Source organism: Helianthus annuus, chromosome 5 (genome assembly GCF_002127325.2).
Source record: "Helianthus annuus cultivar XRQ/B chromosome 5, HanXRQr2.0-SUNRISE, whole genome shotgun sequence".
Taxonomy (NCBI): domain Eukaryota; kingdom Viridiplantae; phylum Streptophyta; class Magnoliopsida; order Asterales; family Asteraceae; genus Helianthus; species Helianthus annuus.
Window position 1 is genome coordinate 161,984,496 of NC_035437.2, and position 19,298 is coordinate 162,003,793.

Genomic DNA, 19,298 nt, shown 5'->3' on the forward strand with positions numbered 1-19,298 from the left:
ATGGCACGAATTTCCGCTGCGACTTTTTGTCAAATACGAATTAGGGTCTTACACCTATAGGGTAGGGCTAGATAGAAAACCCTATCTATATAAAAAACCCTAGAAAACCCAACCTCCCGACATTTTTTTTTTTGAAAAAAATAACACATGTAATATACATGTTTTTAAGAGTTTTGGGCCAAAAAAAATCAAAAAAGCGCCGAAGGGATAATTTAAAAAAAAAAAAAATTTCAGCAACTTTCAGCATTTTTGTCTAACACATGTTAGGCACTGAATTTTGTTTATTTTTTTTAAAAAAATCCCTTCGGCGTTTTTTTTTTTTTGGCCCAAAACACTCTAAAACATGTATATTACATGTGTAATTTTTTTCAAAAAAAAAATGTCGGGAGGTTGGGTAAAAATGGGGGGAGATTTGGGTTTCCAGAGTTTTCTAAGAATTTTAGGGTTTTTTGTCTAGCATTACCATATATATATATATAGGGGAAGGTTCATTTGAGAAGAAAATTTTATTGAGAAGAAAAAGAATAAAAGGGTACAATTGTAAAACATTAAATATTTTTTTCTCATCTCATTTATTATTATGTTTGACTAATTAATTAGTCATTAAGACTATAATCCTTCACACTAAACATTTTTGCCTACACACATCAAAAGTTATCCTACACATTTCGAAATTTATCCTACACATATTGAAATTTATCCTACACAACTCGTAATTTATCCTACACGCCTCGTATTTATCCTACACTATAAATGAATTTTTATTTTTATTTTTTTGTGAAAAATATATATCTTAAAAAGAAGTTACAAATTTAATATAATTAGTTATTAAAGATGAAACTACCAATTAATGATGTATGTAAGTTTACTAATATACCCTTATAGTTACATTAAGTACAAATATTAAATGAAGTCTAATCAAACATTTCTATTGGTTGAAATTTCTTCTTTTTTCTTCTTACAAATAATTTCTTCTCATTTGAACCCTCCACTATATATATATATATATATATATATATATATATATATATATATATATATATATATATATATAGTGGAAGGTTCAAATGAGAAGAAATTTTTTGTAAGAAAAAAAAAGAATAAGTTTCAACCAATAAGAATGTTTCATTTTAATTCATTTAATATTTGCATTTAATTTTAATGTAAGGGTATATTTGTAAACTTACATAGATCATTAATATCTAGTCTTCCTTTTTATTAGCTAACTAAATTAAATTTGTAACTTATTTTCAAAATATATATTTTTTCAAAATTTAAAAAATAAATTAATTTAGAGTGTAGGACAAATTAGTAGGTGTGTAGGATAAATTACGAGTTGTGTAGGATAAATTTAAGTATGTGTAGGATAATTTTCGAAATGTGTACGATAACTTTTTATGTGTGTAGGCAATAAAAATTAGTGTAGAGAATAATAATCTTTATGAGTAATTAATTACTTAAAGATTGTAATAAATGAGATGAAAGATTAACTACTTAGTATTTCACAATTGTACCCTTTGTTCTTTTCATTCTCAATTAAATTTTCTTCTCAAATGAACCTCCCCATATATATATATATATATATATATATATATATATATACATAGGGGAAGGTTCAAATGAAAACCACTAGTTATTGTGAAAACTCGAAAACTAATTAAAAAAAGCGAAAAAAACATACAAAATTTTTTTTTTTAATTTTTTTTGCAATCAAAATTTCGCAGGTTTTTTAATATAAAAAAAAAATTTCAAAAAAAAAAAAAAAATTTTTGTGTAGTACACATGTGTAATAATACACATGTGTATACATATGTGTATTATTACACATGTGCACTACACAAATTTTTTTTTTTTTGAAAAAAAGTTTTTTTATATATAAAAACTAGCGATTTTTATAAAAAAAATTGAAAAAAAAAATTTGTGTGTTTTTTAGGCTTTTTTTAGTTAGTTTTCGAGTTTTCACAATAAAAGTGGTTTTCATTTGAACCATCCCCTATATATATATATATATATATATATATATATATATATATATATATATATATATATATATATTGCATTTAGGTTATAAATTTTGTGTAACCATCTTATAAAATGAAACAATTACAACGGTACTTTTAATTTTCTAGGTATGATTTGTAATCAGTTTTCATTGCGCAAGTGTCTCCCCGCTTTAACGTTGTGACTAACCTATTTGCGTGTTCAACTTCATTATTTACACTTCATAGTCATGTCTCTAGTTAGTTTCACACGGGAAACCAAATATATACTATGCACGCTAGAAGTCATGTTTCATTGCTTGTCCAAATTGATTATGTTGGTACGTTGAAAATTTCATATCTTAGAAGTCCCATTTCGTTGCCTTTTTGGTGATCGGCCAAATTTTCATATACCGACACGTCTAAATATCATTATGATATCTTTCATATCTATCATTACGTTATATAAAGATTCTTATGTTTCCGTTAAAGACATGACAAAGAAAAAAGTTAAAAGCAAAAGACATCATTAAAAAAAAACTTGACCCAATTAGGAACTCCCACTCATTTAGGTAGGCTTTCTTATTCTATATTAATTTGGCTTACAAATAACCCTCTAAGCACTAATAATTGACGTAGACTATTTAGGATATTTTATTTATGTTTGATGAAAATTTGCTTATTTCATTCTTTTTCCTAATAAAGCTAGATTAATTCAAATATACGGTAACCACGAGACGATTGTAGTAATACATAATACACACTTTGCTTTACATGCTTTACAAAATGAGTCATCGCGTCATACCTAACTCGTATCTCATAAGTTCACTCACTCGCTAGATTAACAATCAATAGGTGGACATGTCCCGTAAGATTATAAGAGCATATGAGCTAGCCCAAGATCCATCCAACATTGACGATCATGATACTCTTGAAGTTCATACATGAAACATTTCTACATGGTTCTCGGTTACAACTTATAAAGCCTTGGATCATTGGTGATTGGGTTGAACAACCCAATAGACCAATAGCATAAACGCATTATATGTGATTGGTTCAAGCTTAAAGCGCACTAATGCTACACCACCCACATATGTCTCCTACATTCCATCACAATCAAGTCGCAAATGGATAAATGCTTGTTGTGTAATGTTATGAGTTTATGTTCAGAATCTTGTATGGGCCGGAGCTAAGATGGAACATATGGACATCATTGATGCAAAACTGACATGTCTCTAAGGCTAGCGTGACCATATTCGCAGGTAGGGCTCAAGGACCATTATAAACAAGCTTGGTCCTAGAGTGCACAAGTCGGTTAATAAAAATGACCGAACTATTTTTTTTTTTTCATTAAAAAGTAACCTGTTTTGGGTGGTGGAAATCAATAAACCATTAACCTACAAGTTAAAAAAAAAAATAGAAAACGGTTGACCTATTATAGGTTTAAGAAACCGTTTTTAAAATATTTTAAAAACAAAAATACCCAAATATATAATATAAACCTAGTAAAATTCGTTTTTATTTATTTATATTTATGTGTGTGTGGTAAAAGAAAACTAAAAAAATGTTAAAAATGGACAAAAAAAAAAACTAAGAAAAGTGATAATAACCCGTTAACCGAAAAAAAAAACACTCTAAATCTTATAAGTGGTTCTAACTTATGGTTATCTACGTACCTAAACCAGTTTTTTTATATACCGGTTAGTAACCAATTTTGGTTACGCTAATAATCGGTTTTGGTTATGAAACCGGTTTTTGTGCACCTGCGACAACAGTTTAAAAAGAGTTAGGCAAGTTATTTAGGGGTTGAAAGTGGGCTTGAGAATTGATATGAAAGTGGGTAGGAAATAGACCACTAGGTTTGTGTCGGCGTCCATTTTACCGTTTCTATAATTACCTATGTGGTGCTAGAGATGCACAAAACGGTTGAAACGTCGATTTTTTTTCTCATTTTTGCTTTAACCGCTTTTTCTCTATTTTTTATTTTCCGGTTTATTAACCAATTTTTAATACTTTTTTTTATTTTTTCCGGTTAACCAGTAAATCAGTTCCTTCTAAAAATCAGTCATTAACCAGTTATGGTTTCAGTTAATACCCGGTTCGGTTTAACCAGTTATTTTGTGCACAACAAATAATCTAAGGATATGTTTGGCATGGAGCTTTTAGCAGCTTCTAGCAACTTCTAGCTTTAAGTTTTTAAGAAAAAACTCATACTCAATAAAAAGTCTTGTTTGGTTGAAGGAGCTTGAAGCTTTTGGTTGAACGCCCCTACTAGTAGCGTTTAGAATGAGCTACAAGCTTTTAGGGAAAAAAATGACTATTTTAACCTCTAAAGATAATGAACTTTTTAGTTATGTGCATTTTGATCATTTTATACATTTTATTAAAAGCTTCAAATACTCTGCCAAACACCTAAATATATCTAAAAAACTACAGCATCCAGCCACCAACCACCAATCAGTAACCACCAGCTTTCAACCCCTAGCTACTTTTGTCAAAAATACACTAAGAGTCTAAGACGACCAAGGTCGAACAATTGGTGGAATGGGTCAGTTCATGGGCTTAATTTGGCCCAGATTATAACACCCATTACCGAATCTCTGATGCGGATTATGGCGGTTTCTCCAAATTCCCCAAACCTTAAACCCACGATCGAATCCTCTCGTCAATCGCCATCGTCTTCTTCGCTGGAATCTGTTCTAGGTTTCATGAACACTTGTTTCTGTTGATACTTATTATCCTCTCATCTGCTAATTGTTTGAATTTCGTGTAAGTGATTGTTAATCAAATTGGTAGACCTAATTTTAATCTACCTGCTGCTTTTATTATGATAATACTAGTTTCTAGTTTTGAGGTGAACTGTTTTTTGTTATCTTGTATGTATGCGATTTTGTTTCATATTACTGATTACTCAGCTAGCTAATAGTGGTTAATTAGGGTCACAATAGGTCTATATTATGATATGCATGCCCATTTGGTCTCAATGAGCTCAGCAAAATAGAACTAAAATTCACTGCAGCCGTTCAGATTCCACGGTAAATCATTGTTCCGATTTCGATTTGGATTTCCTTGTAGCGACATTTCGATTTACAAACAATTGAAATCATTATTTTCGATTTCAATACACAGAAAAAGACCCAAACCAAGACGTAATTCAATCGAAAACCTAGTTTTGACGAAACCGATTCATTCTTTCGACATGAGCAGATGTTCATATATCATTGAATCTGTTGTTTGTTCGATGCCACCAATGGTAAAAGTGTAAAACTTTGGGTCCTTGATCTTGTCTTGTTGCTATGTATAAGATGGTTGATTGGGAATCTTGTTGAAAACAGCCCGTTCTGACCCGTTCTGTTTTTGCCAAACCCACTTTAACCAGAACCAGAATAACCTTTTTTAACATGACCCGTGTTGCGAACCTGCCCGACCTGCCCAGTTTGCCAGTCCAGTTTAGCATAATTGCTCAGTTTCATACTACTAGTGTGTGTTCACTTTTCTTAGGTGTTTGGATTTGTTTTTATTTACCCGAGTAATAGCCATTGAATGATTTCCTTTGGTTGCAGGATCACTTATATCCAACAATGGAAGTCCAAAAAGAACCCGAAGATAATTCTCCTTATGTAAGGCTTGGCTTACTATTCAGATTTGCACAAATTTATTGGTTTGTTTATTAAGTATCTCTTTTGGTTTCAAGTGGTTTAGATTTTAGAGATCTCATTTGGTTCTTGTTGATAAGTTTTGTGGGAAATTTATCTGTTTTGTTGTATTTCATTCTTCGAGCCCGATACATGTTTTGTATTTTAGACAGTGATTTAGGTTATTATCAACATTTTATAAAAACATTCGCCGCTTAAAACGTGAAGACGAATCATAACCACACTAATAGTAATCCAAAGACGGTCCAGGCTGTATTGAATAACGTTAATTAATCTATCACCGTAACTTATTTAATATTTACTGTTTACACTTTGAACACAGAGAACTTCAAAATTGGATGGAACTGTGAACTGGGGTACAGCAACTATAGTTGGAGTATTTGCCGGAATGTTATATGGAGGCATGAAGGAAGCCTCTGCTTCTGTTGTAAGTTTGCTTCTTCAGAAACTAATCTTCTATTGAATAATTAATGCGCTAAAATTGTTAACATGGTTAAAAAAGCTATATTATTACAACAAGGATCTAAATTTCTGAAGAATGCTATTTAGGATGTTGTATGCAACCTTCGACCTGTTTAACCCTTTTCTTCTTAGTTGACCTTTTGATATGATTCTTGTCTTGTGCACACCACCTTTTTCAACCCCTTCAATTATGTGTGTATATATATATATATAGGGTAAGGTTCATGCGAGAACCACCTTTATTGCGAGAACCGCGAGAACCAATGTGAACACAACCTAAAATAGCTAAAAAAAACCTAACCCCCCACCCCCCCAAAAAACTAAACCCCCAAAAAACCTAAAAAAATAAAAAAAAAATCAAAAAACACACAAAAATTTTTTTTTAGTATTTTTTAAGTTAAAATCGCTACTTTAAGTAGCCAAAAAAAAAATTAATTTTCTTTTTGGCTGCTAAAAGTAGCGATTTTTTTTATAAAAAAAAAAAAAAAGATTTTGTGTGTTTTTTTAGCTATTTTTAGGTATTTTTGATTGTGTTCACATTGGTTCTCGCGGTTCTCGCAATAAAGGGTGGTTCCTAACGGATCTTTGTCCTATATATATATGTGTGTGTGAGAGAGAGAGAGAGAGAGAAACCTTAGTGTAGCGCCATTATAATTTTCGCAAGGATGGCCGGAATCCGCCGTATGGCACTCCTCGGGGCGGTGTGTCGCAGCGCCATAGGGCGCTATATTCTGCTTTGGCGTGATACAACCTACCACTACACACAGACTAATGTCAAAATTGCCTAAAAATGAATACTTGCCTTTTTTTATGTAAGGGGCAATTTCATATATACCCCTACAAACTTGCAAATATCATATATACCCATGCAAAATTATAAATATCATATATACCCTTACAAAGTAGTTGAAATATCATATATACCCAATTCGTTAGAAACAATCTAATAAATGACAATTTTACCCTTATTTTTCTAAACTTGAAATCTCATATATGACCTTTAACTTCAAATATTATATTTACTCATTTCTAGCATAATTTATTTAGCTTAAATATTATATATGGAGTATACTATTGTTTATGGGTAAAAGTAAAAAAAAGGGTAAAAATAAATTTAAGCTAAAAATGTGTTATATAAATATATGAAGTTAAAAGATGAGCATATATGAAAACTTGAAGTTAAAAAAATAAGGGTAAAATGATCATTTATTAGATTGTTTTTAATAAATTGGGTATATTTGATATTTTAACTACTTTGTAAGGGCATATATGATATTTTTAGTTTTGGTTGGGTATATATGAAATTTTTGAAGTTTGTAAGGGTATATATTATCCGACGGTATAATATGGACTGTGGCATTTCTGTAAATATCCGCAGAGCAAGGATGCAGAAGTAACACTGAAGCTAGGTAGTACGAGTGACAAACGGGAACAATATCGATTAATGAGAGATGCAATGGAGAAACGGTTCATTAGAATCACACGCGGTTCAATTGTTGGTGGTGTTCGCCTTGGAGTGTTTAGCGCTACGTTTTATGGCTTGCAAAATATTCTTGCTGATAAAAGAGGAGTTCATGACGTTTATAATGTTGTTGGAGCTGGTTCCGCTACTACTGCTACATTCGGTCTAATCAGTAAGAAGTTTAAGGTATTTACAATCTCAAAAACGCCATATAATTAATATAATGTTCTTTATTCATGTTTTCAGTGCCCGGATCACTTGCTTGGCGTGGAAGAAACGTACTGTTGGGATCGGTTTTGGGTGCAGCATTTTGTTTCCCTTTAGGTAATTCAGTTGAACGCTTAAACTTCTACGAAATTATTGTTAGACCCTTCAAGTATTAATTATGAAATATTTTGGTGATAGGTTGGCTGCATCTGAAACTAGTGGAGAAAGCAAACGAAAAGGGCCCAGTTTTGACTGAAAGCAACAACGCAAAGCCGAGTGTAGGCGCTGCAATCAAAGGGCTTGGAGGGAATACGAATGATCAATAAGGGGACTCGGAAATTGTAAAAGCGGACATGTTTTTCGTGTGGTCATTATATGATTATGTTGGATATGAAGTCCGGTTTGATGATGACGATGATTCGTATGGTCTAAATTCGGACATTCGGTAACGGGCCGGTGAAAGCTCGTTAACATAGTTGAGGAGTGTAGTTTTGATGTCGACTTGTTTTGCTATTTGGTTCTTTTATTTTTCTTTTTTAATAAAAGGTGCCTCTTTGGCTTTGTCATGTAATAAGATCTAGCAAGGAACGTAAGAATGTTTTTCAGATAATATTCTATACTATTTATTCTGTTGCCTGCTTTTTTTTTTTCTTCTGAAGTATGTTTTCAAGCACCAGAAGCAGAGCTTCCATGTATGGGAAACACAGGGTCATTTTCAAATATTTCGTTTAGGAACTGTAAGTTCAAAAACTATGAAAACCAATTAAGAACAATCAAGAACACAATATGAACATTAAACGAAGCTTGGAATAAGTCTGAAATGTTTACAATACGGATAAAGACTTTGCTAATTCTGCTCAAAAACACACAATCCAAAAGCCTAACCTCAAAATTTGCTAAATGACCACCTATTTATAGGCATGCCCAAGTGCCCTGGAGACACTCCAGTGACCGAGGCACCAACGACATTGGTGTCGCCTTGATCCTAGTGGAAGCTACTACTATACTGACCAAAAGGCTGGCAATACTATGACTATACATGTGAAACCCATGCGCACACTAGTGTCGTCTGGAGTCTGGACTGGAGTGTCGCCAGATACAAAAAAAAAAAATAATAATAAAAAAAATAAAAAATAAAAAAAGAAAACACACACACATAACTAAACCAATCAAAACAAGCTTCCGATCTTCATTTTCATCTAAGGCAACAGCTTGTCGATATCTTTGAGTTGGAAGATTCTTGGGAACAAAGTTGATTATGATATGCACAAATCTTGGATACATGATCCAACTATTTAAGGCGGAAATCTCTGCATTCTTCTTCATAATTTAAAAATAAGATGTTAAATGTCGAAAGACCTGTTCTGGCACAATCTTAACATAGCAATAGACCAGTTGATAGTTACGAAATATATAGGCTTCCAAGTAAAATATCAGTTATTACACCATGTTATGACCCATTTTTTAATATAACTTGTTTGTAACTTTGATGTCCCATTAGTCATTACCATTGGGTTCAATCCATTATGATCTATTAAAAGAAATAATAACTAAATATAAGCATAGTCTTCCATAGTGAGAATTAGTGAAAATCTACCAAAAGGAACCCGGTGAAAAAAATTCCTAGATCCGCTACTGTATATTACGACCCATCATTTGAGTACGGGAGACTGATAATAGGATCATATCCATCCAGAACCCATCATTTGAGTACGAGATATTGAGCCATGATATTGTCCTCCTAATTTAAATATTTCACTCCAAGTAGCCATGAAATGCCAGAAAGTGGTTCCGTCAGCGACCATGTGGTTGACGAAGCCACCGATGAATATTCCATCGACAAGCTCGGTCACCTGAAAAGATAACAATGGCTGCGTGTGACCGTCATGGGAAATGACGTTATTAAGATCAAAAAACAAATGAACAAGTGAAGGGACGTCGAGTGGGGTAAGTACGTCAGATACTATGGCGTCCGTCTTCGCGTAAATAACCATGCGCTGCGAAAAGAAACAGCATATTACGAACCGAGGACCCACCAACCAATCAAACCATTAAAAGCAACCATTCAAGCCTGATCACAATCCAAAAGATTTACCCAACCATCATCATCAACAAAACATGGAGCCACAAAAGTACCGTAGAACCATAAGATACTGATGACACTTACAAGTACCTAGAACCATGGACCGCTCTTTTACTACACCCACCAATCCGACACCTTAAACACCCCAACCCTCAAACCTTAACACTTTCTGGCGCGGCAAGCTATACCCGTGCACGGAACCCGCATGACCTACCCGTGGGGGTGGCGGCGGTCTTACCGTGTGGGTACCTTACTCGCATCCTCATACTCGTGAGGTGCCCCAACTCCTCTAAATAATATATTGTCTTTAACCCAATAATTTCATTTTCCTCTTCTAACTTTCATTTGTTAGTTTTTTCTACAAAAACTAAAAACGTGATATAAAACTTTTGAAAACGGATCGACCAGGTACCCACCAAAAAACATCGGTACTGGTATTTCGACCGGTGTAAAACACGTGTCAACATCCGTTTGGACTTAATCACAACTTTTATTTTAAGTTTTCTCTTTCGGTTGCTATATCGAGTGTCAATACCTTATCAATATTGTAATAAATCGAACCAATATCAACTAGATTCTCGCTATTAACGTTATATCTACCACCACGTCTACATTTTCATTTAAAATCTATCAAAAATCGAGTCATCCCCGCGTCAAGCGCGAGTATAATGCACTATTTTTTTCGCTTAAGGGGAGGTAGGTGAAAGCTACTAACTGCTAAGAAAAATTCATTAAAAAAAGAATAACTAAGTAAGGGGTTGTTTGGCAACTTCTGAATGGTTAAGTGCTGAATGAGTAAGATGTCTGAACCATTAAGTGCTGAACTAGTAAGATGTCTGAATCATTAAGAGCCAGTGTAATGCTTAATGGTTTAGACGCAACCAATTCATATTAGAAGTCTCAACTATTCAGACTCATTATAATGCTTAACCATTGAGAGACAAATGTCTGAACCCTTAATACAAACAAAAAAAACAGTCTGAACGCTGAACAAGAGATCTGAACCATTAAGAGTTTGATTAAGCGGTAAACAAAAAATACACCTAAATAAATAATGATAAATTTGCAAGACCAAAAAGAAATAATGATATTCATTTTCGTGATAAACCAGCCAACAATACCATCGTTCATATCTGAACTCCAACAACACCATTTTCAAGATCGACTCCCTCATTTACTCTCACCTGCAATCACTTGTTCATTCTCCAAATAAGGTTAGTCCTCTATCCATTTCTCCGCTATAACTCTACAAATTTTCATTTTTCACAATATTTCACCATAAATTCAACGTATTCATAACCCTAATTCTCGTAATCATCACTCCGTTCAATATCAGATTGTAATTTCACTTTCAAACATCAAATTTATTGAATTATTGTATTTAAAGTTTAAAAGTCAAATCAAATCGTTTTAGTCAGTAGATTAAGGATCATTAGGTTTAGATGATTAGATCGGTAGATCCTCTGATTCTCCAGACTCAGCTTGTAATTATTTAGGTTTTTTTTTTTTTTTAGGTTGATGCTAATTTGTTGAATTTCTGGAGTCAGAAGGTCAAGGCCCAAGGGTGCAATCTCTGTTGCTGGTACCTTTAATTTTATGATTATGTTACATTATTACTTGATATTGTTGTGTTTTTAGTATAACTAGTATTATTACCTGCGCTTTGCGGACTAGGGCTGCAAATTAATCAAACGTTTCGGCAAACGGTTTGTGAACTGTTCGGCGAGAAGTTCGTTTATGTTTGTTAAACGAACACGAACAAGAAATTTTGTTTGTTTAGTTAAATGAACGAACATGAACAGAGGCCGCATTCGTTCATGTATGTTCGTGAACTGTCGGTAACGTGTTCGTTTGTGTTCGATAGTTCATTAGTGTTTTTAGTTTTTATATTCTATTTAAATACTTCAAAATTCGGACAAATAAAATATTTAATAAGTGTCGGTGTACTATATATTCTGTTCATGAACGCTTGTTTGTGTTCGTTTGTTTCTATTTGTGTTCATGAACATTAGTTTGTACTCATTTGTGTTCGTCAACGTTCGTTGCCTAAAATTAACAAACAAACACAAACGAACATGAACAAGTTCATTTCCTTAACAAACGAACGCAAACATAAAATCTCGTTCGGTAAGTGTTCATGAACACATATATTTCTTAACAAACGAACACGAACAGGGTCTTGTTTGTGTTCGTTCGGTTAGTTTACAGCCCTAGCGGCCAGGACTTATGTGGTTGGCTGTTTATACCGACCTTCGTAACAGAAAGAGAACCGAAAAAGTAAAGTCGTGATATACCCAAAAGGATATCGACACGTATATTACGTTGATCGGGAACCGTTGGAAAAGAATATTGGTACTGATAACACCTACTGGCACTCGCTATAGCCTAGGATACAAAAAAATTGTTCTCTTTCGAATATAATTCCGTTTTCAATAAATTTTATGCCGGAATGTCGAGGAACAAAAATTAAACACAACCTGATATTAAGTGTGTTTTTTTTTTTTTTTTTTTTTTTTAAGTTAACGAATGGAAATTATCAGTGAAAAAACTAACTAGGCATTAAAGTTAAAGGCGTATATTATATATAGTATAAGGGGTGAAATTGAAAGTTAAAAAATACAAAAAGTTGTTTACATATGTTTGATACATTTCTGTCTACAATAGGATGATGAATGGAGAGGGGACTAGTGAAACTGTCTCCTTGAATGATAAATTTACTAATGAGTTATCAACCTGGAAACTTTCGGACCTGAAGTTATCGAATGACAGAAGTAATGACGCGTCACCAGTTTCATCGCGCTACTCGTCGTGTGGTGAATCGGAATTTGATAGATACTGTAGTGCTAATTCTGCAATGGGTACACCTAGTTTGTGCGGTTCTGTTGGTACGTTTCACGACTTCGGTGACTCTGATATCGGGTCTGTAAAGAGTTCTAGATTCGGAGATTTAGGTAGTTTGGAGAGTTTCAGTTTGGGTGGGAAGTTTGAGAATAAAAATTTGTTAGCTTTGGGAAAATTAGGCGAGTATAGTCAGAAAACCGGTGAAAAATCGGAACAAAGGTCGTCAGTGGTTGAAAACGAAATGAACCCGTATGATGAAACGGAAATGAAAACTTCGTTATCGGATTTCGAAGACGAAGGGGGTGTGGTTACGTGGAAACCCGAGATTAATTCTCGAAAAACACAAAGTAATTCTACTGATGACGAAACGATGGAAAAGCATGTGGTAAATGTACGTGTGGAAGAACGTTCTGAGTCTTGTTTGGGTGTTGACGAGGTCAACAATGTATTTGAAGGGGAAACGTCGTCTCAGTTAGAACATTCGGAATCCGAAGGCTCGATGTATGGTTATGGCACGGATAACGAGGAAATGACTGGTTTGCCGTTTAGAGGTTACGGCGCTTATTCACACGAGAAGAAAAAAAGTAACGATAACTCGTTGGTAATGACTTCAACGGTAGCGTATGGTTCAGATGATTGGGACGATTACATGCAAGAAACTATGGGAAACCCTCAAGATTTATTCGTTAAAGATGAAATCCCGAAACACAACCTAAATGAAATTGGAATTGAAGATCACACCTCGAAACCGACTGTTGTGTGTGAAAGTATTGACGTGTCACATGGACAAGAAAACGTGACGGATATATTTGTTGTTTCCAAACAAGCAGAAGACTTTAGTCAACTTGAAACTGAAGAGGTTTCTCAAGACGTGCTGCCTGAAAATGAAATATTAAACGGAACAACAGACATTGTTATACTTGGTCATGTTTGGTCAACTTCGTCCCAAAATGCCGAAGAGGTTTCTCAAGACGTGCTGCTCGAAAATAAAACATTTAAGGGAACCACAGACAATTCTACACTTGGTCACGATCGGTCAACATCGAGCCAAGATGCTGAAGACCATGCGTATTCACTCCAGGCATTGCCGATTATCAATGCAGAGAAAAGACATAATGTTAGTCCAAAGTCGATGAATATTCATGAAGATATTGAAATGGCAAGTAAGGTTAGTTTTAAGTTTCGTCCCTTTTTATGTGTTTTCTTTTAGAAGTGAACTATCTTATGGTAAAGATTAAAATGCCATTTTCGTCCCCTGAGGTTTGGCTAGCTTTGCAACTTTCGTGCAAAGGTTTGTTTTTTCGCATCTGGATCCAAAAGGTTTGAGATCTTGTCATTTTCATCCGGCTTGTTAACCTCCATCCATTTTTCTCCGTTAAGTCAGGATTATTTATGTCTTTTTTGTTAACTTAAAGGGCAATTCGGTCTTTTTCACTTTATGTAAAAAGACCGAATACCCCTGACTTAACGGAGAAAATGGATGGAGTTAACGAGCCGGATGAAAATGGCAAGATTTCAAACCTTTTGGATCCAGATGCGGAAAAACATACCTTTAAACGAAAGTCGCACAACTGGCCAAACCTCTGGACGAAAATAGAATTTTACTCTTTGGTAAATTATAGTAACTTTGCTAAGTACATTTTCACAGGTCGAAGACTATGAACTGAACGAATTCTTTGATGAAGTTGTCTTTGAAATGGAAGAAATACTACTTAATTCCGGTGAGTCTCCCGCAGCTAGATTCAGACGCGGTAGGGACCACCACAATCACGTTTCTCTCCCGTCAAGAGACGGTGGCTCAACCGCTTCAACTTCTAGCATCGACAACCATCACGCATCCATTCAAAACCCTTACAAAATTGACGGCATTGAAGTAATCGGTGCAAAACAGAAGAAAGGGGATGTCTCATTAGGTGAAAGATTAGTAGGAGTTAAGGAATACACAGTTTACAAATTACGCGTATGGAACGGGACCCACCAATGGGAAGTGGAACGACGGTATCGCGATTTTTTCACTCTTTACACCCGTTTGAAATCATTGTTTGCCAGTAAAGGTCTCGACCTGCCTTCTCCATGGTCAAAGGTTGAGCGCGAGTCGCGAAAATATTTCGGGATTTCATCTCCGGATGTCGTTTTAGAAAGAAGCGTTCTTATACAAGAATGCTTACAATCTATTCTACACTCGAAGTTTTCATCGAACCTCCCGAGTTCCGTTATGTGGTTCTTATCCCCACCGAAAAACGGGCCCGATGTTTTGTTGCAAATTGGAAGCAAGCCTATGCACACACTGGGACAGTCGATATCGCTTATTGTTGAAATTAGGGCTCATAAGTCAATGAGACAGATGTTAGAAGGTCAACATTATACTTGTGCGGGTTGTCATAAGTATTTTGATGAGGGGAAAACGCGGTTATGGGAATTTGTGCAGACGTTTGGGTGGGGCAAGCCTCGTGTTTGTGAATACAGCGGTCAGGTTTTTTGCTCGTCTTGTCATGTAAACGAAACTGCGATATTGCCTGCTAGGGTTTTGCATTGGTGGGATTTTAAAGAGTATCCCGTGTCCCAGCTAGCTAAATCATATCTTGATTCTATTCATGACAAGGTAATGTTTTAATATTTATACTTTATCTTTAAACGTATGATTGATTATCTTTTTTTTTTTTTTTTTTTTCAGCCAATGCTCTGTGTAGGTGCGGTGAACCCGTTTCTATTCTCCAAAGTTCCACCTTTGCAACATGTTATAAATGTTAGAAAGAGAATTGGAAGAATGCTTCCGTATGTTCGTTGCCCCTTTCGCAGGTCCATATACAAAGGAGTTGGATCCCGGAGATATATTCTTGAAAGCAGTGATTTTTTTGCTCTAAAAGACCTTGTTGATCTTTCCAAAGGGGTTTTTGCAGGTTAGTAGCCTATTGTCATATGATTTACCGTTTATGTAACTTTTTATATATCATCAGTTTAGGTTTATGTAACTTGTGGGAGGTTCAATGGGGAACACTAAAAAGCGGGGAACCGACTCAAACGATTGGACTCATTCTAGCGGCATTGGAACCGGCTCATCGAACCGTGTAATGTCTATATTTATGGTTTAGCTTTTAGGGTTAGGGCTGAGCTTTTAGGATTTAGGGGTTGGCTTTTAGGGTTTAGCTTTTTAGAGTTTATAGTTTAGATTTTACGGTTTAGCTTAGGTTTTAGTCTTATGGTTTAGGTTTAGAGTTTAGGATTTAGAGTTTCCTGTTAGGGTTCAACGAGCCGGTTCCAATGCCGCTGGAATGTGTCCAATCGGAGGTTGTTTGAGTCAGTTCCCCTCGGTTCCCCACTTTTTTAGTGTTCCCCGTTGAACCCAACCATATGTAACTTTATATATATAGGGGAAGGTTTAAATGAGAACGCTAAATATTGTGAGAACCGTGAGAACGAATGAAAAAACCACGAGAACTTGGTCAAATATAATTCAAATTCAAAATTTTTTTTACACTTATCATTATTGTTCGAATACAATGTTAGAAATTTCATTTACACATTTAAATTTACGTGAATTCGTATATAAAGAAAATTTACACATATGTAAGTTTACCATTTACACATGTGTAACTTTGTTATATTTACACGTGTAAAAAATCTAATAAGAGTGATTTTGAGTTGATTAATGAATTATTTGATTTTTTTTTTTTTTTTTTGATGTTGTACACTAATTACAATGAGGTTTGTATTAAGAATTTTTGGTTTTGATTGGTTTTTTCATTCGTTCTCATGGTTTTCGCAATATTTAGCGTTCTCAAGATAACCCTCCCCTATCAAATTATTCGATCAAATGATAATGGCCAAGGTATATGTAATTGTGTAAATTTTGTTTTGTGTGTATTTATCCCACGGATCATGATGAATCTGACAACTAAATAGTAAATAGTGATCATTTACTGAGTTAAGAACTTAATAGCGATGTGTTTTCTTGTTAACTATTGACTTGTATATGTTTCTTGCAGCACTGCCTGTGATGGTAGAAACTATTTCGAAGAAAATTGTGAATCATATTACCGACGAATGTTTAATATGCTACGATGTGGGTGTCCCCTGTGGTGCTAGACAAGCTTGTGATGACCCGTCTTCTCTTATTTTCCCTTTCCAGGTAAACTGTTTATCCATATTTTTATTTCTATATGTTTGAAACATTCGATTGCTTTTAGATATTGAAAATATCATGAATAACCTAGTGAAATGATATAAACACCCCCAAACACCATGACAAGAACAAAATTTCACGTTGACAAACGGATAAAGTATATCCCGAGTTCCCGACATAGAAATATAATAGAAACATATAGTGAATTTCTATAACTTAACAAAAGAGTGCTTTTAATAAAGTGTAGTGATCATCAATATTTGAAAAGCCAATAGATTTAGTCACCCAAAATAAGAAAAACTTTTATGTTAATGACTTTATTATCAAGTTAAAAAGCTTAGAAAAGCATTTAAGGTTTTTTACTTTTTTTTTCAGACTTATGTTAATAATGACTTTATTATCAAGTTAAAAAGCTTAGAAAATCATATAAGGTTTTTTACTTTTTTTTCAGACAATTGTTCTATAAAATTAGTAATTTTTTTAGATGAGAATTTTCCGAAAGTTTTAAGTGTTTTTATGCAGTAATCTTTTCTTTTCGGAATTTTTAAAGGGTCCTTCTATTGACACCTTTGGCCTTACCTTTTTACTTTTATTTAATTATAATTTCATTTTTGTTTTATGAATTTTAATGGATAATGTTTTATATAATTTTGCATTACTGTTGTGACTGTTGTGATGTGTATATTTTTATCTACATTTGATACGGCTTGGATTTTAATAAAAAAATATATAAGTAGTATAAAATAAACACAACAGTGTATTCAACTTTCAAAACCATAAAAAGTTCACATATTAAAAGTTATAAAAACAACAACAAATTTGAATATGAATAAAAAAATCACATCAAGAGGTGTAAATAGATTACCCCTTTTTTAAATACTACAAATAACCTAGTAAAATGACAACATCCTCAAACACAGCCAAAAGAAAGAAATTCCTGTTGACAAATGAGATATGTTTGATTCTACAGGAAGGTGAGGTTGAAAGATGTAAATCTTGTGAACTGGTTTACCATAAGGCTTGCTTCAAGAAGATGGCTACTTGCCCCTGTGGCGTAGGTCTTGGGTCTAGATCCATGAGATACCCGGATGGTACCACGAATGAGGTTTGGGATACAGAATCAAAGTCTTCAACAGGGTTCCTCTCGGGGTTGTTGTCGAAGGCTAGTTCTTCTAAATTATGGGGGACTAAAGATAATGATGATACGGTAATCCCAATGGGTTCTTTACCAAGCTTTTCACTTTGATTGTTTTACTTGTATCTATAAAATGTTATAAATTTTGAAATCACCGTGTATTTGAGAAACTTGTGTACTCTTAATTCTTGTTAAGCATTTGTTTGTAAATGGTGGGAAATGATCACTCACTCAAAAGAATGATTGAAGTTGGCTATGGATCTACACACTTACAAGTGTAGCCAAACAAACGATTGATATTAGTTGTATATGTGTTTGTCAGAAAATGTTGACAATGCGCTTGTACTACCCGCGCATCCCCATTTGTATCGCCGGAAGGAATGTTGGTTAACCGGAATTTGCAGTCCAAAACATCAATGAATTGCATGCAACATAAATCTAAACATTAATGAAAGGCGTTTTCCCTAGTGGAGGATTAATTAAAACTGTGTTTTTTTTCCTTCTAAATCCAAATATTGATTGTATTATATGCTTGCGGATCCCGTTTTTTAGTCCAAATTAGTGCGTCGTAACACCTTTGATCGGGGCAGTTTTGTTGGTCCCTTAAATGTATTACATGAGGGCTATCTAAGGACCCAGTCATTGACCTGGTTGTTGTATTTGGTAGAGAGATATTGACCTGCAAAGTCGGGCCCCCTGGTTTTTCAACAATACCTAAAAACATATAAAAGATGATTTTCGAGAGTAATTTAGTGCGTTGTAAAACCTTTTATCGGGCCGGTAGCATTTATTCCTTGAATATACTATGTGAGTGCGTTGTAATGACCCGTTCATTGAGTTTTTTCACGGTTTGTGATAGAGAGATAAATAACCTCAAAGTTTGCCCTGTGGTAGTATTTCAACTTTCAAAAAACTGTCTCCTACTTGATGGCTACGTTAGGAAGTGGTCACCGGTGGTAGTTTTTCAAACTAATATTAGTTAAATACGATCTGGTTATAAACAAAATATAGATATTAAAAATACCATGCAAATACAAGTCCTAAAATTTAAAAAGTTCCACGTGCCTAGATGATATTAAACATAAAAGCCAATAATATCGATGATAAATTCTCTAATCAGTGATTAACGTAAGGGCAGTTCGTCATCCGATGACCATTTTCTTTGCACAATCCACATTTATACCTTCTCGGTTCATCCGGGTAATGGGCATGCATCTCATTGCGTATTCTTCTAGCATGTCTCCTACCACGCAACGTTGTAAATTTTGACGGCCCCCCTTAATTCAAGAGGAGTTTTAACAAATGGTGTAGAATTGAACATTGTACTAGCAGCGTATTGTCAGAAAATGT

General features: G+C 34.3%; 2 protein-coding genes across 4 annotated transcripts; both read left to right on the forward strand.

Annotated features, from left to right (window-relative positions):
- Positions 1–4,552: 4,552 nt before the first annotated feature.
- Positions 4,553–8,408, forward strand: LOC110941778. 2 transcript variants are annotated; one of them, XM_022183443.2, is made up of 6 exons: positions 4,553–4,682; positions 5,543–5,599; positions 5,958–6,062; positions 7,476–7,731; positions 7,806–7,883; positions 7,965–8,407. In XM_022183443.2, exons 2-6 carry the CDS (start codon positions 5,561–5,563, stop codon positions 8,090–8,092), a joined length of 606 nt encoding a protein of 201 aa, XP_022039135.1. In that variant the 5' UTR covers positions 4,553–4,682; positions 5,543–5,560; the 3' UTR covers positions 8,093–8,407. The 2 variants fall into 2 exon arrangements, with proteins under 2 accessions (XP_022039135.1, XP_022039134.1); XM_022183442.2 differs by having other exon boundaries at positions 4,583–4,748; positions 7,965–8,408.
- A 2,527-nt stretch (positions 8,409–10,935) lies between these two features.
- On the forward strand, positions 10,936–18,256 carry LOC110941777. 2 transcript variants are annotated; one of them, XM_022183440.2, is made up of 7 exons: positions 10,936–11,063; positions 11,364–11,431; positions 12,514–13,858; positions 14,339–15,292; positions 15,365–15,590; positions 16,677–16,819; positions 17,784–18,256. In XM_022183440.2, exons 3-7 carry the CDS (start codon positions 12,515–12,517, stop codon positions 18,057–18,059), a joined length of 2,943 nt encoding a protein of 980 aa, XP_022039132.1. In that variant the 5' UTR covers positions 10,936–11,063; positions 11,364–11,431; position 12,514; the 3' UTR covers positions 18,060–18,256. The 2 variants fall into 2 exon arrangements, with proteins under 2 accessions (XP_022039132.1, XP_022039133.1); XM_022183441.2 differs by lacking the exon at positions 11,364–11,431.
- Positions 18,257–19,298: the final 1,042 nt, after the last annotated feature.

Coding starts and splice junctions, on each gene's coding strand:
- LOC110941778 (XM_022183443.2), top strand. CDS start 5,561: ATGGAAGTCCAAAAAGAACCCGAAGATAATTCTCCTTAT. Junction 6,063..7,475: donor AGGAAGCCTCTGCTTCTGTT/GTAAGTTTGCTT, acceptor AAATATCCGCAG/AGCAAGGATGCAGAAGTAAC. Junction 7,884..7,964: donor AGCATTTTGTTTCCCTTTAG/GTAATTCAGTTG, acceptor TTTTGGTGATAG/GTTGGCTGCATCTGAAACTA.
- LOC110941777 (XM_022183440.2), top strand. CDS start 12,515: ATGATGAATGGAGAGGGGACTAGTGAAACTGTCTCCTTGAATGATAAA. Junction 13,859..14,338: donor ATATTGAAATGGCAAGTAAG/GTTAGTTTTAAG, acceptor ACATTTTCACAG/GTCGAAGACTATGAACTGAA. Junction 15,591..16,676: donor TTCCAAAGGGGTTTTTGCAG/GTTAGTAGCCTA, acceptor TGTTTCTTGCAG/CACTGCCTGTGATGGTAGAA.